Source organism: Oncorhynchus gorbuscha, linkage group LG17 (genome assembly GCF_021184085.1).
Source record: "Oncorhynchus gorbuscha isolate QuinsamMale2020 ecotype Even-year linkage group LG17, OgorEven_v1.0, whole genome shotgun sequence".
Taxonomy (NCBI): domain Eukaryota; kingdom Metazoa; phylum Chordata; class Actinopteri; order Salmoniformes; family Salmonidae; genus Oncorhynchus; species Oncorhynchus gorbuscha.
This window is the reverse complement of record NC_060189.1, coordinates 26,322,339-26,348,033: the sequence shown is the minus strand read 5'-3', so window position 1 is coordinate 26,348,033 and position 25,695 is coordinate 26,322,339. Positions and strand designations below refer to the sequence as shown.

General features: G+C 44.3%; 1 protein-coding gene across 6 annotated transcripts in view; it reads left to right on the top strand.

The window, feature by feature from the left end:
- Positions 1–25,695, top strand: part of LOC124002001 (protein unc-79 homolog) — a 51,724-nt gene that overhangs the window by 15,283 nt on the left and 10,746 nt on the right. For 4 of the 6 annotated variants that reach the window (XM_046309206.1, XM_046309210.1, XM_046309209.1 and 1 more), the window contains 26 exons: positions 3,916–4,145; positions 4,296–4,467; positions 4,666–4,896; positions 5,133–5,323; positions 5,604–5,727; positions 6,392–6,535; positions 6,978–7,193; positions 7,461–7,688; positions 7,823–7,973; positions 8,294–8,373; positions 8,528–8,676; positions 8,898–9,055; positions 18,653–18,834; positions 19,061–19,262; positions 19,440–19,619; positions 20,130–20,198; positions 20,634–20,971; positions 21,138–21,320; positions 21,538–21,700; positions 21,801–21,950; positions 22,098–23,375; positions 24,619–24,735; positions 24,852–24,954; positions 25,072–25,212; positions 25,340–25,378; positions 25,557–25,669. In XM_046309206.1, coding sequence (XP_046165162.1) covers positions 3,916–4,145; positions 4,296–4,467; positions 4,666–4,896; positions 5,133–5,323; positions 5,604–5,727; positions 6,392–6,535; positions 6,978–7,193; positions 7,461–7,688; positions 7,823–7,973; positions 8,294–8,373; positions 8,528–8,676; positions 8,898–9,055; positions 18,653–18,834; positions 19,061–19,262; positions 19,440–19,619; positions 20,130–20,198; positions 20,634–20,971; positions 21,138–21,320; positions 21,538–21,700; positions 21,801–21,950; positions 22,098–23,375; positions 24,619–24,735; positions 24,852–24,954; positions 25,072–25,212; positions 25,340–25,378; positions 25,557–25,669 — 5,332 coding nt within the window. The remainder of the gene's footprint in view (positions 1–3,915; positions 4,146–4,295; positions 4,468–4,665; positions 4,897–5,132; positions 5,324–5,603; positions 5,728–6,391; positions 6,536–6,977; positions 7,194–7,460; positions 7,689–7,822; positions 7,974–8,293; positions 8,374–8,527; positions 8,677–8,897; positions 9,056–18,652; positions 18,835–19,060; positions 19,263–19,439; positions 19,620–20,129; positions 20,199–20,633; positions 20,972–21,137; positions 21,321–21,537; positions 21,701–21,800; positions 21,951–22,097; positions 23,376–24,618; positions 24,736–24,851; positions 24,955–25,071; positions 25,213–25,339; positions 25,379–25,556; positions 25,670–25,695) is intronic. The other 2 variants (XM_046309207.1, XM_046309208.1) reach the window with 2 other exon arrangements.

The following is a 25,695-nucleotide window of genomic DNA, read 5'->3' as shown; positions in this document are numbered from 1 at the left end:
GAAGTATCATTTGTTTTTAAACAGGACAATGACCAAAAACACACCTCCAGGTGGTGTAAGGGCTATTTGACCAAGAAGGAGACTGATGTAGTGCTGCATCAGATGACCTGGCCTCCACAATCACCTGACCTCAGCCCAATTGAGATGGTTTGGGATGAGTTGGAGCAAAAAGTGAAGGAAAAACAGCCAGCAAGTGCTCAGCATATGTGGGAACTCCTTCAAGACTGTTGGAAAAGCATTCCTCATTAAGCTGGTTGAGGGAATGCCAAGAGTGTGCAAAGCTGTCATCAAGGAAAAGGGTGATTACTTTGAAGAATCCAAAATATTGAATATTTTAAGCTTTTTTGGTTATTACATGTTTCCATATGTGTTATTTCATAGTTTTGATGTATTCACTATTATTCTAGAAAATAGAAAATACTAAGATTCAAGAAAAAACCCTTGAATGAGTAGGTGTGTCCAAACTTTTGACTGGTACTGTATATATATATATATATACAGTGGGGCAAAAAAGTATTTAGTCAGCCACCAATTGTGCAATTTCTCCCACTTAAAAAGATGAGAGGCCTGTAATTTTCATCATAGGTACACTTCAACTATGACAGACAAAATTAGAAAAAAAATCTAGAAAATCACATTGTAGGATTTTTTATGAATTTATTTGCAAATTATGGTGGAAAATAAGTATTTGGTCAATAACAAAAGTTTATCTCAATACTTTGTTATATACCCTTTGTTGGCAATGACAGAGGTCAAACATTTTCTGTAAGTCTTCACAAGGTTTTCACACACTGTTGCTGGTATTTTGGCCCATTCCTCCATACAGATCTCCTCTAGAGCAGTGATGTTTTGGGGCTGTTGCTGAACAACACAGACTTTCAACTCCCTCCAAAGATTTTCTATGGGGTTGAGATCTGGAGACTGGCTAGGCCACTCCAGGACGTTGAAATGCTTCTTACAAAGCCACTCCTTCTTGCCCGGGCGGTGTGTTTGGGATCATTGTCATGCTGAAAGACCCAGCCACGTTTCATCTTCAATGCCCTTGCTGATGGAAGGAGGTTTCACTCAAAATCTCACGATACATGGCCCCATTCATTCTTTCCTTTACACGGATCAGTTGTCCTGGTCCCTTTGCAGAAAAACAGCCCAAAAGCATGATGTTTCCACCCCCATGCTTCACAGTAGGTATGGTGTTCTTTGGATGCAACTCAGCATTCTTTGTCCTCCAAACACGACGAGTTGAGTTTTTACCAAAAAGTTATATTTTGGTTTCATCTGACCATATGACATTCTCCCAATCTTCTTCTGGATCATCCAAATGTTCTCTAGCAAACTTCAGATGGGCCTGGACATGTACTGGCTTAAGCAGTGGGACACGTCTGGCAATGCAGGATTTGAGTCCCTGGCGGTGTAGTGTGTTACTGATGGTAGGCTTTGTTACTTTAGTCCCAGCTCTCTGCAGGTCATTCACTAGGTCCCCCCGTGTGGTTCTGGGATTTTCGCTCACCGTTCTGGTGATCATTTTGACCCCATGGGGTGAGATCTTGCGTGGAGCCCCAGATCGAGGGAGATTATCAGTGGTCTTGTATGTCTTTCATTTCCTAATAATTGCTCCCACAGTTGATTTCTTCAAACCAAGCTGCTTACCTATTGCAGATTCAGTCTTCCCAGCCTGGTGCAGGTCTACAATTTTGTTTCTGGTGTCCTTTGACAGCTCTTTGGTCTTGGCCATAGTGGAGTTTGGAGTGTGACTGTTTGAGGTTGTGGACAGGTGTCTTTTATACTGATAACAAGTTCAAACAGGTGCCATTAATACAGGTAACGAGTGGAGGACAGAGGAGCCTCTTAAAGAAGAAGTTACAGGTCTGTGAGAGACAGAAATCTTGCTTGTTTGTAAGTGACCAAATACTTATTTTCCACCATAATTTGCAAATAAATTAATTAAAAATCCTACAATGTGATTTTCAGAAGTGGGAGAACTTGCACAATTGGTGGCTGACTAAATACTTTTTTGCCCCACTGTATATATATATATTGTATATATATATATATATATATCATGCCATCATGCCAACATCCATCCAGTGTTTATTTACCAATGACTAGTAAAAGTGCTTGATTTGATTTGAAGAAAGAGGTAACCACTTGTGTCATTCAAGTGCTGTAGAAAGAAACACTATACTAGCCTGCTACAGGCTACAGGGACCTAAAGTGGAACACTCCCTTCATTACTTGTCCGATGGATGGCCCAGTCTTAATGGAACTGGCAGGGCATGATGTTTGTTCCGGAGCACAGTCCCAAGGGCATAAAAGTTCCCCCTTGTTTCCCATGGAGACTGACACACAATTCACAATGCTCAGGTAGTGTATCAAGCTGAGCAGCCGGCCAACAACTGTCCTCCATCCCAGTTCATCCAGCAGCAGTTTCAATCCTCACACAGCCTTTTCAATAGGCTTTGTCCCACAGCAGAAAGCTCTTTAAACTCTTACCTGGACCCACGCCAGCTCTCTCATTTCCAGCATATTGTTGTTCTGAGAGGTGATTGCTAGTTACAGCTAGACAAGGGGTTGCTTTCACAGTGTTCTATAGTTACAGTATTAAACACTCATATACTGTGTAGAGTATAGTCCATAAACCAAGTTTTCAGTATAATGTAACAAGAAGTTATGGATTGCGTGCAGCTGTGGTTCTTCGTTGAAAGAAAGAATTGTCCGTTTTATGTTTTTGCGAAGAACAGAGAAAGGGGGAGGGAGCAAGAAAACAGAGATAATGGCCAAAGCTTTTAGTGGCTGATCAGATTAAGCCAGTCCACAATTGCCACCATTTTTTTGTTAAGAAATGAGACACCATAGGGACATGTGCAGTACCTATCTAAGAATGTTGCTATCTGTCCCATGACAGCGTACACATTAGTATACACACACACACATATACTCAAAAGTGAAAGAACATTCATTTCATTTGGAATGTTTCAACATCAGTGTATTTATTGAGACATAAGAGCATTTTATCTTATTTCACTTAAAGGGAAATTTAACAATTGTTCAACTTCAACTTCATCTCCAGCACCACCCCAACATCAACATATGTGAAAATGGTGCGTTTCTATGTTTTGGAGTAAAACATATACACTGAGTATACAAAACATTAAGACCACCTGCTCTTTCCATGACAAAGACTGACCAGGTGAATTCAAGTGAAAGCTATTATCCCTTATTGATGTCTGTTGTTAAATCCACTTCAATCGGTGTAGGGGAAGGGGAGGAGACAGGTTAAAAAAGGATTTTTAAGCCTTGAGACAATTTACATGGATTTTGTGCATGTGCCATTCAGAGGGTGAATGTGCTGTTGAACAGGGTATGGCATTAGGTGCCAGGCGCACGGTTTGTGTCAAGAATTGCAACACTACTGGGGTTATCACACTCAACAGTTTCCCATGTGTGTATCAAGAATGGTCCACCACCCAAAGGACATCCAGCCAACTTGACACAACTGTGGGAAGCATTGGAATCAACATGGGCCAGCATCCCTGTGGAACGCTTTCGACACCTTGTAGAGTCCATGCCACAACGCATTGAGGCTGTTCTGTGGGCAAAGGTGGTATATTCAGTGTAAGTGTTTCCAATGACATCATCAGTGTGCATTGTGTGATTTTAACCAATTATGAGGTTTTTCCTACTAATTGTCTACTAATTGGTTGTTGATGTCATAGGAAACACTTATCTTCCTCTGTCTTTTTTACTACAAAACATAAAAACACACAATTTTCTTATGTTGATGTTACAGTGGAGCTGGAGATGTTGAAAATGTCAGTGGTGCAAACAGTTTAGATTTCTGTAACCAAAATAATTAACATTTTTATATTAAAATTATACGAGGAGTTGTCCTCTTTTTGTCCCCTCTCTGTCTTGTAGAACTGTAGCTCTCATGTCAGGAGGGCGGTTGTCACCTGCTTCTCAGCTGGCTGCTGTGGGCGCCATGGCAACCGGCCTGTCCGCTACTGCAAGCGTTGCCATGTCAACCACCACAGCAGCGAGACGGGGGCTGCGGCGGAGACCCATCTCTACCAAACCTCTCCCCCTCCCATCAACACCCGCGAGTGTGGGGCAGAGGAGTTGGTGTGCACTGTGGAGGCTGTTATCAGGTGAGCATCACAGACAACACAGGCAAATAACCGTATGCTTCACAATTGCACTGATTTAAACCAGTTATCTACCTCTCTATCTCTATCCTCCTGCCTTTCTGTCTGTCTCATTCTTGATTCCCCCACTCTCCATCCATCTATCAACATCAGCCTACTGAAAGAGGCAGAGATCCACGCGGAGCTGCGTGAGTTTGAGCTGAACAGGCGTCGTCAGATGGGCCTGTCTGCCTCTCACCACTCCCTTGACAACATCGACTTCGATAACAAAGAGGACGACCAGCACGACCAGAGGCTCCTCAGTCAGTTTGGCATCTGGTTCCTGGTGCGTGGCTCGCTGGTATATCACTCACTATCGTAGTAGTGAGATTAGGATGTTGACACACCTGTCTGGGCTCTTATTACCAGCCCGGGCTGTACTCTCTTCATAGTGCAACATTATATGCTTTAACCGTATCTCTCTCCAATCTTGGAAGCCCTTGATTGACCATGATACCCTACATCCTCGCCCCCATCCCTGTAGGTGAGCCTGTGCACCCCCAGTGAGAACACGCCCACAGAGAGCCTGGCGCGGCTGGTGAGCATGGTGTTCCAATGGTTCCACTCCACAGCCTACATGATGGACGATGAGGTGGGCTCCCTGGTGGAGAAGCTCAAGCCACAGTTTGTCACCAAGTGGCTGAAGACCGTGTGTGACGTGCGATTCGATGTCATGGTGATGTGCCTGCTGCCCAAGCCTGTGGAGTTTGCCAGAGTGAGGAGGAGCGGGGGAGGAGGAGAGGTGTTGGAGGGTTAAGGTGGTTGAGCTTCAGGGGGTGAACGTGAGGGGTTGTAGGGTGTAATGGTGGGTGTAGGATAGTATGAGGTTAGGACTGTTTTTCTAGAGGCAATGCACATTGTAGGGACAGCAAGTGATGGTTGTGTTCCTTGGTGAATCCCCTCCATGGTTATACCTGACCTGTGTATGTGTCTGTGCACTCATATCCCCAGGTGGGGGGTTACTGGGATAAGTCTTGCAACACGGTGACCCAGCTGAAAGAGGGGCTGAACAGGATCCTGAGCCTGATCCCCTACAACGTGATCAGCCAGCCGCTGTGGGAGTGCTTCATGCCAGAATGGCTGGAGGCCATCCGCACTGAGGTGCCTGACCAGCAGCTCAAGGAGTTCAGAGAGGTGCTCAGGTACTGTATACTGAACTTCCTCCAAGTCGCCCAGTTCACTGTACTACCTACTCTACGTCAATGGGTTCCTATGGTTACTGTTGACGCAGATATAATTTTCTCTCTCATGAGAAAGTTTGAATGCTATGTGAAATGTAATGTGACTATGTGAAACACACAGTCATGGGTAGACAGTGAAAACAGACTTGCTTAGTTTCCATTGTTACACCTGAGAGAGACGCAATACTAAGCCTCAGCTCTAAAAGCATTTCTCCACCTCTCCCCTCTGTTCTCCCTGCAGCAAGATGTTTGACATTGAGCTGTGCCCTCTGCCCTTCTCCATGGAGGAGATGTTTGGGTTCATTAGCTGCAGGTTCTCAGGATACCCAGCCTCTGTGCAGGAGCAGGCTCTGCTCTGGCTGCATGTGAGTATAAGGCCTGTGGTTTTTTACGAGTGTCCATTTCATATTGAGTGGTTAATTTCATGTGTGAAATAGACAGGTTGTCATGATGTGTGAGTGCCTGGGCAGGGGCTTTACTGAATATCGAACTGGGTCACACGGCTAGCGTGAGACCAGAGTTCTGAGGGGGAGAGAAGAGGGATTTTGCTTTTGATTCCATATACACTCACAGCCTGCTGTCCTATTTATACGTGGATGGATTTTCACGTTTTCTGTCATGACTGTGATTACAGACACCAAAGTAATTCAATCTGACTATATAGGTCACACTCAAAGCAGCACTACAGGAGTATGTGTACTACATTCTAGTGTCTTGTCTTTTGCCTCTCTTAACATCTGTTTGTTTGTGTGTTTCATATGTGCGTGTGTAAACCTGTTTTTGTCATTAATGTGTCTTGTGGGTGCGTATGAGTTTGGTCTGCATCTTTGTGTGTGTGTGTGTGTGTGTGTGTGTGTGTGTGTGTGTGTGTGTGTGTGTGTGTGTGTGTGTGTGTGTGTGTGTGTGTGTGTGTGTGTGTGTGTGTGTGTGTGTGTGTGTGTGTGTGTGTGTGTGTGTGTGTGTGTGTGTGTGTGTGTGTGTGTAACTGTTGGTGTGTTTGTTTGTATGTGTCTGGATGGATGGACCCAGGTGTTGTCAGAGCTGGACATTGTGGTGCCTCTGCAGCTGTTGGTCGGGATGTTCTTTGATGGGGTGAACTCTGTGAAGGAACTGGCCAATCAGAGGAAGGCTCACGTCTCAAATCTAACTGGGGAAAATACTGAGGCTCGGAGGGTGAGATGTCATACTATGTCATCAACTCCCATGCAAAACAACCTCAATGCCAAAGAAAAAAGCTCTTATCGCTCAGATATTTCCTTTCTATCAATGAACAGTAACAGAAGAACAAATGAGCTCAGGAGAGATACAGTTTACATCCACAATAGGACAATTAATGTTATCTAGCTACCCTCTATTGTCAACCATCCACGGCCCGTGCGTTGTCATGGTAACTGCTGAAGTCTAAATATAGTCCTGTTTAAGGGGCTTAATTGAGTTTTACCATCGTTCAGATTTATCATTGAAAGTTAAAGCCTTCAGCTCATCTATCGACAGTATATTTGCAGTATATTTCTACACCTGAACACACCTTGATAACTTGGAGGGTAATTCTAAGGATAGTACAAATATGAATCAATTACACGTTTGTGTGTGTGTGGGTGCGTGATGTTCCTAGGAAAGCGTGGTTTCAGAACCAGGCCGTCTTGGGCAGCACAACACCCTGAGCCCATTCCCCAGTCCGTTCCGAAGCCCATTCCGGAGCCCCCTGCACTGCAGTCCCTTTAAGAACCTAGGCCATGCTACAGGACACTGTGCCCTGGACCTGGACTGTGACGATGATGACATGAACCTGAGCTGCTTCATCCTCATGTTTGACCTCATCCTCAAACAGGTGGCCAAATCTTTGAGCATGAATGTGCCTTTTGTTTGTGTGCTGAATGGGTGTGTTTGTTTGCATGTGAGCAAGGAAGTGTGTGCTGTATAATAATGTATTATTTTGAAGCTCGGAAGGCACATTCCAGACATGGGTTCAGTTATACAGTACTGTTTGCTGCATTTTACAATGCCTCATTGAATATGTCACAGCCACCAAGTTGAATTCCGTCCCACTTTCTATTGGGTTCTCCTGTTCAACCTGTTGTGTTGGTTCCTTGTCCAGATGGAGCTCCAGGATGACGGCGTGATTCTGGTTCTGGAAAGCAGCCTGGGGAAAGACATCGTGGGCATCATCAACAACGTCTTCCAGGCCCCGTGGGGGGGCTCCCACACCTGTCAGAAGGATGAGAAGGCCCTGGAGTGCAGCCTATGCCAGTCTAGCATCTTATGCTACCAGCTGGGCTGTGAGCTCCTGGAGAGACTCACCCCCAGGGAGGAGATACATCTGGTGGTGAGACACACATGCACACACACTCCTGTAAAAACAACATGAAGGATGTCCTGAAGCGTCCCAATTGTTTTTCAGTGGTTGGTAATTCTTACTGCATTTGGTTGTCAATAGACATGATTGTGTCTGCCCTATAGGAGCCAACAGATGGCTTGGAGGACACATTGCTGTTGCCTCAAGTGTTTGGGCCTGAAAAAGGGACAAAGGGAGGGACAGAGGAAGGGGACCACCCTACCAGCACACACACTGACAACCCTACCAATCAAAGTGACTCTCCTGACAACCCATGTATGTATCCATGGTGACCTAAGGCTTGGGTTGGAAGGGTTTTAAAATGAGCACAGAATGTCTCAATGCATGGATATAGATCTGACGAAACACAAGCAGAACAATGCTCAGTTGTGTCTGTGCAAACACCTCATTATTATAAAAATGTACTCCCAAATGTATCGTTTGACCTGAAGCCAACGAATGTGAAAAATATGAAATGAACACTTCTCTGTAACAGTTCAGAGGCAGTGTGCAACATGAAAAGGAAACACTGCATAGTTTCTGCTTTGCTAGGCAGTGTTAGGCTTTGTTTTACATCAAAGCTTTCTGTTCTACAGCAATGAAGAATAATCCCGACAAGACGTTTTCCTACCAGCAGCTCCCTGTGTCTCTCAAGCTAATATACACCATTCTGCAGGTACCTGCTAGTCCACCTGTATCTAGTGTTAAAGTATCTTGTAATGTACAGATATAAACTGTCTAAATAATAGATGCGTAATCAAAGAAAATAATCCCCTCATTAGAAAAGATTGAGTGAGGAAATGAACTCTACCTTCTGTTCATCAATGTAGGAAATGTCCAAGTTTGAGGAGCCTAATATCCTGTTCAACATGCTGAACTGTCTGAAGATCCTGTGTCTCCATGGAGAGTGTCTGTACCTGGCCCGTAAGGACCACCCCCAGTTCCTGGCCTACATCCAGGAAAAGATGCTTATTCCCAGGTCATCACAGTCACCATCACCGCATGGGGCCCCTCCTGCAGTTTCACACATAGCTTGTTGGTTTTCTACAGATATCTTTGCTAGTACTTTCTTTAAACATGACTTGAGCCATGAGATGTAGCTACATGTAGCAACTGAAATTGTCGATCATCATCTTAATGAAAGACATGTGAAGAGCAGCCAGATGTGTGTGCGTCTAATGTGATACCTGTATGTTCTAGACTGTGGACCATGCTGAAGTCTGAGTTCTGCCAGCTGGCCTCCCTGGCCGTGCCCCAGCTCCTGCATGCCCTCTCCCTCTCCCATGGAGCAGACATCTTCTGGAACCTGGTGGACAGCAATTTCAACAGCAAGGACTGGAAGATACGCTTTGAAGCAGGTGAATGATATAGGAGGCTTCACTGTACGTGTGTGTGTGTGTGTGTGTGTGTGTGTGTGTGTGTGTGTGTGTGTGTGTGTGTGTGTGTGTGTGTGTGTGTGTGTGTGTGTGTGTGTGTGTGTGTGTGTGTGTGTGTGTGTGTGTGTGTGTGTGTGTGTGTGTTAGCGTACAGTACCAGTCAAGAGTTTGGACACAGCTGCTCATTCAAGGGGTTTTCTTTATTTTTACTATATTCTACATTGTAGAATAATAGTGAAGACATCAACACTATGAAATAACACATATGGAATCATGTAGTAACCAAAGAATTGTTCAATTTGATTTGAAGGCCTCCCGGATGGCGCAGTGGTTTAGGGTGCTGTACTGCAGCGCCAGCTGTGCCACCAGAGACTCTGGATTCGCGCCCAGGCTCTGTCGTAACCGGCCGTGCGCGGGAGGTCCATGGGGCGACGCACAATTGGCCTAGTGTCGTCCAGGTTAGGGAGGGTTTTGCCAGTAGGGATATCCTTGTCTCATCGTGCACCAGCGACTCCTGTGGCGGGCTGGGTGCAGTGCGTGCTAACCAAGGTTGCCAGGTGCACGGTGTTTCCTCCAACACATTGGTGCGGCTGGCTTCCGGATTGGATGCGCGCTGTGTTAAGAAGCAGTGCGGCTTGGTTGGGTTGTGTATTGGAGGACGCACGACTTTTAACCTTAGTCTCTCCCGAGGCCGTACGGGAGTTGTAGCGATGAGACAAGATAGTAGCTACTAAACAATTGGATGCCATGAAATTGGGGAGAAAAAGGGGTAACATTTTTTTGGATAAATAGTGCGCGCTAACCAAGGTTGCCAGGTGCACGGTGTTTCCTCTGACACATTGGTGCAGCTGGCTTCCGGATTGCATGCGCGCTGTGTTAAGAAGCAGTGCGGCTTGGTTGGGTTGTGTATTGGAGGACGCACGACTTTTAACCTTCGTCTCTCCCGAGGCCGTATGGTAGTTGTAGCGATGAGACAAGATAGTAGCTACTAAACAATTGGATACTACGAAATTGGGGAGAAAAAGGGGTAAAAAAAAAATAATATATATATATATATATTTTAAAAAATGATTTGAGATTTTTCAAAGTAGCCACCCTTTGCCTTGATGACAGCTTTGCACACTCTTGGCATTCTCTCAACCAAGCTTAATGAGGTAGTCACCTGGAATACATTTCAATTAACAGGTGTGCCTTGTTAAGTTATTTTGTGGAATTTCTTTCCTTCTTAATAATTATTCTCTTAAGCCCACCCGACACGCAGGCGTCCCATCTAGCCATCAGGAAAATGCAAATGCGCCACGCCAAATGCTAATAGCACTCGTTAAAACTCAAACGTTCATTAAAACACACATGCAGGGTACTGAATTAAAGCTACACTCGTTGTGAATCCAGCCAACAAGTCAGATTTTTAAAATCATTTTCAGCGAAAGCATGAGAAGCTATTATCTGATAGCATGCAACACCCCAAAATACCTGAAGGGAACGTAAACAAAATAATTAGCGTAGCCGGCACTACACAAAACGCAGAAATAAAATATAAAACATTCATTACCTTTGACGAGCTTCTTTGTTGGCACTCCTATATGTCCCATAAACATCACTATTGGGTATTTTTTTCGATTAAATCGGTCCATATATACCCAAAATATCGATCTATGAAAAGTGTGTCATCCAGAAAAAAACACTGTTTTAAAACGCAACGTCATTTTTTTAAATTAAAAAAGGCGACGATAAACTTTCACAAAACACTTCGAAATAATTTTGTAATCCAACTTTAGGTATTAGCAAACGTTAATAATCTATCAAATTGATCACGGGGCGATGTGTATTCAATAGCTCCACGTCTTCAAATCATGGTCGGAAATCTCTCTTCCAAAACATCCTGTCGGAGACCGGAAGGAATGGGGTCTGTCTTCCTTGTTTGACCAAGGAACAACTCCCAGGCAATTGCCAAGACTGGCGACATCGTGTGGAAGCTGTAGGACTTGTAATCTCGGCCCCATCTAATTTGCTGTGCCATAGACAATACATGCAAGTGGCGCATTGATATTTTTTCCACTTTTTGGTGATCAGTTTTCCTTGGGCTTTTCGACGAAAACGCACGTTCTATTATAGTCACAGCCGTGATTTAACCAGTTTTAGAAACGTCAGAGTGGTTTCTATCCACACATACTAATCATATGCAAATACTATATTCCTGGCATGAGTAGCAGGACTCTGAAATGTTGCGCGATTTTTAACAGAATGTTCGAAAAAGTAATCCCTAAGCTTAAGTGGTTTTAATGCATTTGAGCCAATCAGTTGTGTTGTGACAAGGTATGGGTGGTATACAGAAGAAGCTCAAATAAGCAAAGAGAAACAATAGTCCATCATAACTTTAAGACATGAAGGTCAGTCAATCCAGAAAATGTCAAGAACTTTGAAAGTTTCTTCAAGTGCAGTCGCAAAAACCATCAAGAGCTATGATGAAGCTGGCTCTCATGAGGACCGCCACAAGAAAGGAAGACCAAGAGTTACCTCTGCTGCAGATCATTAGTTCATTAGAGTTAGCTGCACCTCAGATTGCAGCCTAAATAAATGCTTCACATAGTTCAAGTAACAGACACATCTCAACATTAACTGTTCAGAAGAGACTGCATGAAATCAGGCCTTTGTGTTCGAATTGCTGAAAAGAAACCACTACTAACAGACACCAATAAGAAGAAGAGATTTGCTTGGGCCAAAAACACAAGCTATGGACATTAGACTGGTGGAAATCTGTCCTCTGGTCTGATGAGTCCAAATTTGAGTATTTCGGTTCCAACCGCAGTGTCTTTGTGAGACGCCGAGTAGGTGAATGGATGACAGCGTGGTCCTTCTGTAGCTCAGTTGGTAGAGCATGGCGCTTGTAACGCCAGGGTAGTGGGTTCGATTCCCGGGACCACCCATACGTAGAATGTATGCACACATGACTGTAAGTCGCTTTGGATAAAAGCGTCTGCTAAATGGCATATATTATTATTATTATTATATTATAAGAAGGAGAGTGATGGAGTTCTGCATCAGATGACCTGGCCTCCGCAATCACCCAACCTCAACCCAATTGAGGGTTTAGAATGAGTTGGACTGCAGAGTGAAGGAAAAGCAGCCAACAAGTGCTCAGCATATGTGGGAACTGCTTCAAGACTGTTACGTTTCGCTGGTTGAGAGAATGCCAAGAGTGTGCACTTTTAACACTTTTTTTGTTACTACATGATTCCATATGTGTTATTTCATAGTTTTGATGTCTTCACTATTATTATACAATGTAGAAAATAGTATAAATAAAGATACATTCTTGAATGAGTAGGTGTGTCCAAACTATTGACTGGTACTGAGCACCAATTAGTATATAATATCAGTATGCTACATTCACATTTAATTTAACATACTCTGACCATAAACATCGTTAGTAGATATTGATTACATAAGCAAAGGAACATTGAAAAATAACAAGAACAATTGCTAAGGGAAATGATGTGTCATGAGTACAGATCATTATAGGATAATGATGATCATGAATTCTAATGATCTAATTTTGGCCCCATATTATCTGTACTGAAACATATGGTAATTTACTTTTCTGTGTAAATCAACAACAACAAAAAAGACACCAGTTGGGTGCCAAAGCAGTACTATGACCCACATCATAGATTATCCATTATATTGACCAGGTACTCTAGTGGCCACTCTAACAATGAAAAGAAATGTCATCAAAAAAATGGAAGGCAGTCAAGAGGAGGCAGGATCAGGTGGGACCATTCTAGTCAATGAGATGGCCGATACGCGTGTGAACAACAGGCACATGGTTTCCACTAGTTACCACAGCCACTATGGAAAAATTGGCTATATCGTAAGATTTCATGAAAACAAGCATTTGCTTTTTGGTCCTAATTTAAGGTTAGGGTTAGATATAAAGTTCACAGTGTGGTTAAGGTTAGGTTTAAAAATTTAATAAAATAAATTGTAATAATAGGTGGGGTTTATGACTTTGTGGCTGTGGCTGTGGTATCTAGTGGAAACCAGGCACAACGCCGATATAATGTATTATTTTCTCCCAGTTGCCAGAATATCCCGAGTCCTATCTGTCCTACACTTGTAACAACCTAATCATTATGAAGCTTCTATTCCATAAAATAAGCCACACGTAGAAACTAAGCCATTACATTTTGGTGTTAACCAATTTCCAGTGTGTGGGCGTATATCACAAACATATAGTAACCCAAAGGTCACACATTCAAATCTCATCACGGACAACTTTAGCTAATTAGCAACTTTGCAACTATTTACTACTTTTTTGTTATTTTGCAACCACTTAGCATGTTAGCTAACCCTTCTAACCATAACCCCAACCTTAACCCTTTAATCTAACTCCTAACCTTAACCTTAACCCTAACCTTATCTCCTAACCCTAATCCCAAACCTAGCTAACGTTAGCCATAACAAATTGGAATTTGTAACATACTGTATCATGCGTTTTGTAAATATCATAGAACTTGTAATTCGGAACATATCATACAAAATGTATAATGGACATTCATAACTGAATTACATAACATACGAAACGTAACATATCATACTAATTGTGAAGTGTCCCAGATATATATTTACTATGATATACACCTTAGTGAAATACATTTAAATTCAGTGTTTCACAATTCTGGACATTTAATCCTAGTAAGAAATCTCTGTTTTAGGTCAGTCAGGATCACCACTTTATTTTAAGAATGTGAAATGTCAGAATAATAGTAGAGAATGATTTCTTTCAGCTTATATTTCTTTCATCACATTCCCAGTTGGTCAGAAGTTTACATGCACTCAATTAGTATTTGGTAGCATTGCCTTTAAATTGTTTAACTTGGGTCAAACGGTTAGGGTAGCCTTCCACAAGCTTCCCACAATAAATTGGAGGAATTTTGTCCCATTCCTCCTGACAGAGCTGGTGTAACTGAGTCAGGTTTGTAGGCCTCCTTGCTCGCACATGCTTTTTCAGTTCTGCCCACACATTTTCTATAGGATTGAGGTCAGGGCATTGTGATGGCCACTCCAATACCTTGACTTTGTTGTCCTTAAGCCATTTTGCCACAACTTTGGAAGTATGCTTGGGGTCATTGTCCATTTGCCACCAAGCTTTAACTGATGTCTTGAGATGTTGCTTCAATATATCCACATAATTTTCCGTAATCATTATGCCATCTATTTTGTGAAGTGCGCCAGTCCCTTCTGCAGCAAAGCACCCCCACAACATGATGCTGCCACCCCCGTGTTTGACGGTTGGGATGATGGTGTTCTTCGGCTTGCAAGCATGCATAGGACCAGAGGACATTTCTCCAAAAAGTACAATCTTTGTCCCCATGTGCAGTTGCAAACCGTAGTCTGTTTTTTTATGGCGTTTTTGGAGCAGTGGCTTCTTCCTTGCTGAGCGGCCTTTCAGGTCATGTCGATATAGGACTTGTTTTACTGTGGATATAGATACTTTTGTACCTGCTTCCTCCAGCATCTTCACAAGGTCCTTTGCTGTTGTTCTGGGATTGATTTGCACTTCTCGCACCAAAGTACGTTCATCTCTAGGAGACAGAACACGTCTCCTTCCTGAGTAGTATGACCGCTGTGTGGTCCCATGGTGTTTATTCTTGCGTACTATAGTTTGTACAGATGAACGTGGTACCTTCAGGAGTTTGGAAATTGCTCCCAAGGATGAACCAGAATTGTGGAGGTCTACAATTTTTTTTCTGAGGTCTTGGCTGATTTCCTTTGATTTTCCCATGATGTCAAGCAAAGAGGCACTGAGTTTGAAGGTAGGCCTTGAAATACATCCACAGGTACACCTGCAATGGACTCAAATTATGTCAATTAGCCTTCTCAGAAGCTTCTAAAGCAGTGGTTCATAACCTTGTTGGAGGTACTGAACCCCACCAGTTTCATATGCGCATTCACCGAACCCTTCTTAATTGGAAAAATTAAATTATTTTTTCAAATTCAAAACATAGGTATATATTTGGCTGGTGCACAAAATGAACCGTGCATCAACATCACTGTGTTCAAAGAACAAAATCATCAAAACATGATTTTCACACAAAAACATAATAATGGCTATTTACTGCAAATCGGTGTGACTTCTGCTGTTGCCTTTCAGAGACCAGTTCAGAAATGCGCGGCTTCACCTTGGCAAGTTCCACTCATGTCATTTTCGCAACAAAATCTGTTCCTTTTCTTCGTTTTTATGTCCAGCATCCTCGAAAAGGATTGCTCGCAAAGATATGTTGTAACAAACGGTATGAAAATCTCCAGAGCTTTCTTAGCAATAACAGGGTACGTTACCATTTGTTGACACCAAAACGTTGAAAGCGTTGTTGTTCTGAAGAGTTGCTGTTGAACCTGGCTCTGCTGAATTTCAATGATTTCATCGAGGTATTCATCATTGACATCTGTTGTCTCAACACTAAACGTGAACGGCTGTCTCACCCATGCTGGATATGACTCTCTTGTAGGGAAGTATCCGTCGAGAGACTTTGCAAGCTCATCTAAGTGCGTGGCAATTGCTTGCTTCAGTTCCGCAGGTACAGAAATGTCTCTGATTCCAGATACATCTTCGATCTTACTTACACAGTCATCCAGCAGGGGAAAGTTTGTGAAGTTATTGTTCTCTGTTCGTCGTTTCCATAACGGTAGCTTTTTTTGAAAAGCCTTTAGGTTTTCCTCCGGTTCGATGATGTTGACTCCACCGCCCTGCATCTTTGGATTGAGATTATTGAGAGCTGCGAAGATATTGGCCATGTACACTAAAATGAGAATGAACTCAGAACTGTTGAAGCAATCTGCATGACAATGCAGGGCTAATTCCACACGCACGGCAAAAACACGATTCAGCACCTGTCCCCGGGATAACCACCGAACATTAGAATGGTACAGAAGTACCTCGAATTCAGAGCCCATTTCTTTACACAGCTCACTGAAGATGCGATGCCGCAGAGCACTAGTTCGCACATAGTTCACGCATTCCACAATTTTTAATACTTCTGCCAGTTTGAGGCAAGGTTTTTGTTGCCAACGCATGCCTGTGCAGAATACAATGTGTAACAGTGCATCGGCTTTCACTAGCGCACCAAAACCAGCATGACTGGAGCTCCGTCCGAACAAACTGCAGAAACCATATCCCACGAAATATTGTTGTCTTTGAAGAAGTCATCCACAAGTTTCTTCACATCGGCTGCCTTAGTTGTTGTTGTAAGAGGCTTACAAAATAAAAAAAAATCTTCCTTTATCACGTCGTCTTTCACATAGCGCACGAATACAGCAAGCTGGCTTAGATTGGAAACGTCTGTGGTCTCGTCGAGTTGAAGGCTGAATTTTTCCGGGCTTGAAATCAGATCTGCAACTACTTGAGCCAAGATGTCTTTGCTCATGTCCTCTATTTTGTCGCTGATGGTGTCATTTGAAAGAGGAATTTGGAATAACTTAACTTCAGCCTCTTTTCCCAGCATGATATTCGCCATCTTCAACACAGCTGGTTTTCTAACGTTCCGTTATACATGTGAATCCATATTGTACATATTCGTCCGACCACTTTCTTTTTTTGCTCGACATAGTAAGTATGAAGGGATTAAAATATTAAGAAAGAAATCACAAGACGTACCATCACGACAGTCACAAGTCGACTACTGAGCGCACCAAATTCCCTGCAGCACAGATAGGCCAAGCGATGTAGCGTGATCACCTGCAGCCAATGATGGCCAAGCGGAGCATGTCATCACGAATCATATGAATCGGATGTGTGTCTTGACCTCCGCCGAACCACTGAGACTGACTCACCGAAACCCTGGGGTTCGATCGAACCCAGGTTAAGAACCACTGTTCTAAAGCCATGACATAATATTCTGGAATTTTCCAAGCTGTTTAAAGGCACAGTCAACTTAGTGTATGTAAACTTCTGACCCACTGGATTTGTGATGCAGTGAATTATAAGTGAAATAATCTGTCTGTAAACAATCATTGGTAAAATTACTTGTGTCATACATAAAGTAGATGTCCTAACCAACTTGCCAAAACTATAGTTTGTTAACAAGAAATTTGTGGAGTGGTTGAAAACCTAAGTGTTTGCAAACTTCCGACTTCAACTGTACGTCTAGCCCCTGATTCCAGGCCTACGGTCCTAACACTGAAAAGACACACCCTATCCCCTCAGCCGTCAAATTAGTTGGACATTTTTGATGACGTATCATGACGTCTGACGAGTATACACTTGCAGGGTGAGGGAAGAAGGAATGATCTTTAATGGACCACCCTTGGCCGGAAATTCGTCACATGTTCATCCCGCGATGATTGTGTTTTAAGCCACCGGTAGCTTGTGGGTGCTTTATATGTGCTACAGTCAATTATGAGTGCATGTCTACTTATATTAAAGATATAATTATTAATTTACGCCTACTGTATGATAGCTAGCAAATTAATTAGCTAATTAACGTTAGCCTGCCTAGCTGGAACTTCTGAAGAAGGAAAATGTTTTATTTCTACAATTTCCCAAAAATAACCAAACAGCAACATGTTTAATTTTTACGAGACGTGTTTGTGCCGTCATGTGCATTAGTAGCACAATTTTTAAGTTATTGCATTCGTTTTTACTTACAGTTGTATGTTGACTCCTCCATTGATGTTGTTTTTAAGTTTTTGCCGACTTTTCTTAGCGTATGTACAATCGTCTCGAAGTTAATTTTGGGGAGTGTCAGGCCTCGGAGTGAACATAATTGTACATTCGCAAATCCGACTAAAAATGAGGGCTGAGGGGCTTACGTTACAAACTTCCCTTGCTTGGCTAATAATTTAGACCGTCCTCCAAGATGGAGACGGGGATTCCCCCGAGGGTAAGTGAATGAGGGTGTATCTTTTAAGTGTTTGGACTGCAGCCCAAGTCTGTTATCCCTCTGACTTTGCCTCTCCCTCTCTGCCCACAGGCAATCTGGCTAGGATAATGCTGGCTCGCCTCCTTCTCCACAGTGCCATCTAGTGACAGACACTGTACATTGCCCATCAGCATTAGAGTGATGCTTATTTTAAGACTATCCTTTGCAATGAAAATAAGGAATAGACCAGACATTTGCTTGATTTATTATTGCCCCCCATAATGAAATCGGGGAGGATACTGTGGATCTCCATCCGTACGTTCTTTCATCACACGTGATATCTCATACATCACTGGCCCAATTTTGAGAAACTTGGGTGAATGATGCGTCTTTGCCATAGAGATACGGAATTTACAAAATGGTGTTATTTTTATGGGGGATTGGAAATGATGCAGACAATTACATTGATATAAGCTACAATCTATCTCCAATATTAAAGCTGATCTACACCTTAATTTTTTTTTTTTTTTTACAAAATTGCATTATTCGTAGAGACGACATGTTTACTGAAAAGTAAGGTTTACAAGAGAAAAAAATCAGATTAGATTGTAGAACGTGGTGTTCTCATTATACCTTTTACTTAGTGTTCTATCTACCTCTATGTGTCATGGCGCTGAGATATTGTCTTATGCCCTGTCTGTGTTGTCATGGTAACTCCCAGTGGAGAAGGTAGCAGTGCTCTGTCGGTTCCTAGACATTGGTTCTGTGACGAAAAATCACCTGCTGAAGTACTCCCTGGCCCACGCCTTCTGCTGCTTCCTGGCCTCTGTGGAGGATGTCAACCCGGCTGTGGCCACACGCGCCAGGCTGCTGCTGGACACCATCAAGAGCCCAGCACTACAGGTGACTAACAGAGCTCTATCTAGGCCAAGATAAATACTCTTATTCAACTACCATACAACCACTTTCCTTATATCAATTGAACACGTGTATAGAGTCTTTTTTTGTCCCGGAGGATAAATTGCTTCGCATCATGTCAGCAAATAATTCCAGATTGACAAATAACACATAAACATGTAAGTGCAGTGCTAACACTTGTGTCTCTGTCTGTATCTGTGTGTGCCTTTAGGGCTTGTGTCTGTGCCTGGACTTCCAGTTCGACACAGTGGTGAGGGACCGGCCCATCATCCTCAGCAAGCTGCTGATGCTGCACCACCTGAAGCAGGAGGTCCCTGCCCTCAGTTGGGAGTTCTTTGTCAACCGCTTCGAGACGCTCTCCCTGGAGGCCCAGCTCCACTTGGACTGCAACAAGGAGTTCCCTTTCCCCACCAGTACGCCCAGCTGGAGAATTCTCTCTGTTACATAGTCTGCATAGTAGACGTTGTGCTATGACATGTTCAACACAACAAACAAAGCATGTACAGTAGGGAAATATAAACCTGTGAAATAAGAACGCAACTGTTCCAGTTGAGGTGTGTTATGTTTCCTTCCTTGCATCTCCCTGTCAGCCATCACAGCTGTGCGCACCAACGTGGCCAACCTTAGTGATGCAGCGATGTGGAAAATCAGACGGGCGCGCTTTGCCAGGAATCGCCAGAAGAGTGTGCGTTCCCTCCGTGACAGCGTCAAGGGCCCGTCCGAGTCCAAGAGGGCCTTCTCCCTCCCTGAGACTCTGTGTAACCGTCTACGTAAGTGTCCAGTTGGTAGAGTGTCCATTGGTTGGTTAGGCTACTAGTCTGTGGGTCTCAGCTTTTGTCCCATGCTCCTATTGTTTCTCTCCTCATCCATTCATCTCTCTGTTCTGTTAGTACACCTACAAACAGTATCTGTGTTCCTGTTTGTTTTATTCAATTGTTTTCTGTGATTCGTTCTCTTGCTGGATGTAAGAGTTCTGTTTTATCTGTGATTTCCTCATTGACTCTGCACAGGATGCTGTCTGAGTTTCTGGGTGAAGGGGTTGGCTTTAGACTGTGTGTGGTTGTTAAGCTGTAGTGCATCACATTTTGTTTTCATGTAAGCAAGTGGAAGCTAAATTATTAATAGAACTACTAGTCTTAGGATCCACATACATCTTGGGATCACTTTGTGTGAATGGTGTGAGACATTGGGATGTATAGGGTTGTCTGGAAGCTCAGACGTGTCCTTTGCTACTTCCCCAGAACATTCTCCTAAATTGTGTTCTCGTGTATGGTTTTTAGCTCTAAGACTTACGAGGCAAGAGCACTCTGCCCCGACTCTGGGAGATATGATAGAGAAAGTCCTGCCAGGTAAATAACAACCCAAATCTGACTCACCTTATTACAACTGAACCAGATCAACATTCCCTTCAGCATAATCACATCATAGTGGGAGAAATAAATACCTTATGGCAATTGGTAAAGTTGATGGGCATCAGGAAACTTGAAAAAACAATGTTTGCTCTTCACTGACATTCATTGCTTTTCATCCAGAGTTCATTCTATTTTAGTCTCAGGCAAAAAACTAATTATACTGTTGGAATGAGAGAACTGTTACTCTTGCTATCTTGATAGCTTTTCACATTTTCTGCTTGCGTTTGACATATGCCATGAATATGTTAGTGGTGTCCATATATGTAATCACCCTGCTGAATGTAGACCAAATGAGATGACTGTCGTACTATCTCCCTCTCTGTTCACCTGCTTCGCCGCCCCTCTCCACTTCATCCGCTCCCCTGTCTGCAGCACGCTTCCTCCCACCCTTTAACCCCGACGCTTCAGCCCCTCTCCTAGGCCACAGCCCCTCACCGGAGGACGACTCGGTCATCAGGGACCTGCTCCCAGAGGATGCTGGGATAGATCACCAGACGGTGCACCAGCTCATCATGGTGCTGATGAAGTTCATGGCCAAAGACAAGAGCAGTGCCGAGGCAGACATTGGCAGTGCCAAGGCCTTCAACACGGTGAAGCGCCACCTGTATCTACTGCTGGGCTTTGACCAGCAGGAGGGTTGCTTCATGATCGCACCCCAAAAGATGAGGACCTCAACCTCCTTCAATGCTTTCATCGCTGGCATCGCACAGGTCAGAGAATATCAAGTAACCTTATGAATGACGGCGAGTTGACGCTGTAAAAATAGTTTGAATGATTATCCTTGAATACATTTAGAGTTTAATCCCCTGCTGCTGCTGATTATGAAAATATGTCAAGCTTCAAGAAGAACGTAGCGTGATGTGATATCTCCTGCAGGTGATGGACTACAACATTGGGCTTGGGAAGCAGCTGCTCCCCCTGGTGGTCCAGGTGTTGAAGTACTGCACATGCCCCCAGCTCAGACACTACTTCCAGCAGCCCCCACGCTGCTCTCTCTGGGCCCTGCAGCCACACATCAGACAGATGTGGCTCAAAGCCCTGCTGGTCATCCTCTACAAGGTACACATTACCCATGTTTGGAATATAATGAAACCTTATCCACTATGTGAATGTGTTTACATTGAAAACTGTATACAGTGTGTGTATAATTGATTACCGGCACTTAAAAGTCTGGTTGTGAATCATTTGTATTGGGAACAACAGCTAATTTATTAATATTGGTGTTGCTTTCTACTCTCCTACACTCCACTCCTACCGATCCTGTGTGTGGTCCCAGTACCCCTACAGGGACATGGATGTGAGTAAAGGGGTTCTGCACCTGATCCACATCACCATCAACACCCTGAATGCCCAGTACCACAGCTGTAGACCCCATGCCACCGCCGGACCCCTCTACAGTGACAACTCCAACATCAGCCGCTATAGCGAGAAAGAGAAAGGTAGCACCAGAAAGATGATTACATTACTGGACTGGGCTTGAAATGAATCTGCAGTAAGACTTGAGAGTTTTGATTATAATGTGTGGGTTTTTTTTTCCAGAGGAGGACAGTGTATTTGATGAGTCTGATGTCCATGACACCCCAACTGGAGCAGGCAACAAGGAGTCCCAGACCTTCTTCGCCCGTCTGAAGAGGATCGGTGGCAGCAAGTCTGTCAAGTACCAGCCAGTGGAGCTGAATGCACAGAAAAGTATAAATATAGTTTCAAAGGATGACCTATTTTATCCAAAAAAGAAATAAATTGAACTTAAATGCTTTTGCTGATATAAATTGAGCTTTTACTGATTTTTATAATCAGATATAAGCTATCTTTTGATCCTCTCTCTGTCTGTGTCAGGTGAAATTGAGCTGTCTGAGTACCGCGAGGCCAGTGCGCTACAGGACAGCATCCTGCACTGTGTGAGGGAAGAGAGCACCAGGAAGAAGCGTCTGCAGGCCATGCACAAGCAGAAGTCCTTAGACATTGCCAACACTGACTCCATCCTCTACAACCTGGACGAGCACCGACGCAAGTCCTGCATTGACCGCTGTGACCTGCAGCATGGTCTCCCCGCACCCCCCTCCTCCACCACCTCCCACCCCAGGCAGAAGGGGGGCCATGGGAAGGGCTCGTCAGACGGTTCCTCAGGCCGTGCGGAGGGCAGTGACCGCCAGGACCGCCGAGGATCCCGGGGGGGCCACTCAGACTGCTCCAGGCCTGTCATCCCAGAGGTGCGTCTCAGCTGCATGGGGACGTTTGAGGACAAGGCCAACCTTGACTCCCCTCTTACAGGGGGCTCATCAGCAGAGAAGGAGGACCCGGACCTCATTGACCTCTCCTCTGACTGTACTTCCATCCCAGAGAAACACTCCATCCTCTCCATGTCCGACAGCGACTCCCTGGTGTTTGAGCCCCTGCCGCCACTGAGGATTGTGGAGAGTGATGAGGAATTTGACCTCAACACAGTGATGGGCAACAGGCTGAATGGGAGTGCCAGGCCCCCAGCCTCCCCTGCCAGGCCCGCTGCCTCCCCTGCCAGCAGTAGCACCCTGCACCTGTCTCGGGTGGTGCAAGTGAGCGTGGAGGACTGCTCTATGGACAAGAAGACCACAGACTCCCCAGCAAAAGAAATCCCTCAACAGCGTTTACAGAGGAGGCCACGCTATACAACCCCCACCACCTCCCTGGAGCTGCCTGACCAGCCGGAGCACCCTGGCCTGGAGAGCCCCATGACCCTCAGTTTACAACAGAAGAGGGACCTGCTGAGGAAGACCCCTGCTGTCCCTGACACCTCCCTGGATGACTTTGTGCACCCTGAGGACCTGAAGGCAGCGGTGGGTGTGGGGACCAGTCCCTCTGGTAGGACCGTCTTCCTGGACATTCCTGAAGACACAGCCGAGCCCCCCACCTCTCTGGAGGGGAACAATGATGAAGAGGAAGATTATGAAGATGATGACCTTGACGACAGCGACCTGAAACCTGATAATGATGATGATGACGAGGCAGAGTTTAAGATCCAGATAGTTCCCCGGCAACGCAAGCAGAGGAAGATAGCTGTGAGCGCCATCCAGAGAGAGTATCTGGACATCTCCTTCAACACCCTGGACAAGCTGGGTGAGCAGCCCACTGAGACAGGTAAGAGAGACAGGGGAGAAAGGAGAAAGAGAAGCCTCAGACCAGAGGTCTCCCTCTGTATGGACCTACGGCTGCTGTATCCTTCACCTACGCTGATTTCATGCACAATATGTATTTTTGATGTGTGTGTTTCAGTGGCGACATCTCTTAAGATTTTTCTAGAACACATTTTCTAGAATAGTAACGGAAGTGTCTGCTTAGAAGGGCCGAACCACATGAACAGACTTTAAATTGTCTAGTTGGATATCCATGCTACTTAAAATCTTCAGTCAACTGGTCACCACTGCTGTCTCCTGTCCTGTGGTGTGGCTTTGTACGTGTTTCTTCCGTTTCCCATTCCTACTCATGGTAAACACCTGAAAAACAAAACATGCTGTGAAGTGAAGTCCTAGAAGCCGATAAGTAAATATCAATACAGCATCTTCAAATTGCTGCAACACAATGTCCATAAATAGCTGTCCATCTAAGAACAAGCAATAACATAGAATGATAAGGCAAATTAGTTTTTTTACTAAATAGGGCATCAATAACCAATTGTAAGTTCTTCACAAAATATCCATTTTAGATTGCTGTTGCACTAGGACTTGCTCTATACTTGTAGTTAACCACTTGTAGCTCTACACTACATTTGTTTTGGCGTTGGGTGTCTGCAGCATCTCATGCTCTAAACAGTTGTCCACATGTGAGGTTATAAGGTGGCTGAGAGCTGAAGCAGCCACCATTGCGCCCCATCCCTCACGCACACCACCCTGGACAATCCGCCTCAGCCCCCACCCTCGCAGCTGCTATCCCAGAAACAAGCAACCACTCTTCAGTATCAAGTAGTACCAAATACTTTCTCATTGTCATCTGTTTAAATTCACCAATAAAACAGGGTGTGGTCATCACACCCAGAACATCAAAACCTTTCAAACATTTGGCCTTCTTTTTTTCAATGTGTAAAATAGTTTTTCTTCAGTCGTTCTTTCTCAGCGTTATGGTTTTTGACACCAATGCAGTTTTCATGGTTCTTTCGTTTTTCTTATCAATAGATCAGGGATTATATCTATTCCGACAATATATCAAATATTGAATATATGCAACTAAGCCATTCCATTTTTTATTTATTTTTTACCTCTGTGAGCGTTTTCCACTCCCCATTTTCATGAGTTTGTTTTAGTAAACCAGTCATTGAAATGAAAGTGGAGATAGAGGGAAAGTACCAGGCAACTCAATCCTCTGTATGTGTGTGTTCGCACCCCAGCTCAGTACCGTCAAGCGAAGCGGGGCTCGTTGGGAGCTCTAACCATTAGCCAGTTGATGAAGAGACAGTTGGAGCACCAGTCCAGTGCCCCTCACAACATCAGCACCTGGGAGACAGGTCAGTCACTGGCTACCTCTGGTCCACCCCTTCAGATTTGTAAATATCAAAACACCTTTTAAATACTGTAATGACTTTGTTTGACTGTGCTGATTTTCGTGTTGCTCTCTAAACAGGCCCCACCAAGACCAGCCTCCTATCTGCCCCCAGTACAGTCAGCATGTTTGTGCCCGCCCCCGAGGAGTTCATTGATGATCAGCCTACCACCATGACTGACAGGTGAGTGAACCTACCTCCAACCACCAACACTGACTGGTGTGTCATTCTGGACAGTGGATACTGTATGTATAAATGGTAATTTGTTGTTATTAATACTAATACTGTGTGGTCTCTCAGGTGTCGTGACTGTGGTGCGGTGCTAGAGGAGTATGATGAGGAGACCCTGGGCCTGGCAGTGGTGGTGCTCTCCATGTTCATCCACCTCAGCCCTGACCAGGCCGCTCCACTGCTGCTGGACATCATGCAGTCTGTGGGCAGGTCTGGCAACTACAGCAGCTCCTGCATCAACCCCCTTATACATCCCAGACACAAGCCTAATTGTTCAGTAAAGTTTTGGCACACTCTGTCATGTCTCTGATCTTGAATTCAGATGTTTTTCTTACAGGCTGGCGTCTAGTGCAAATTTCTCTGGGCAAGCTGAGAGGTATGACACATCACAACTAGACATACTGAATATATTCTTATTTGGTATGTGTTAAACAGGTGTACTGTGGATGCTGATGACTAGTTCACGCTGGCTGTATTCTTGTACACAAATGAGAGAATGGGCCAACATGAGGTGCAGACGCTCTGTGTGTGAGTTGATGTTTCTGTTGGTGTAGCATGCTGATCCCTGGCAACGCAGCAGGTGTGGCTAAGCAGTTCCTCCGCTGTGTGTTCCACCAGCTGGCCCCCAATGGCATCCTGCCTCAGCTCTTCCAGAGCAACATCAAAGGTCTACTCAGACAAACATATTAAACA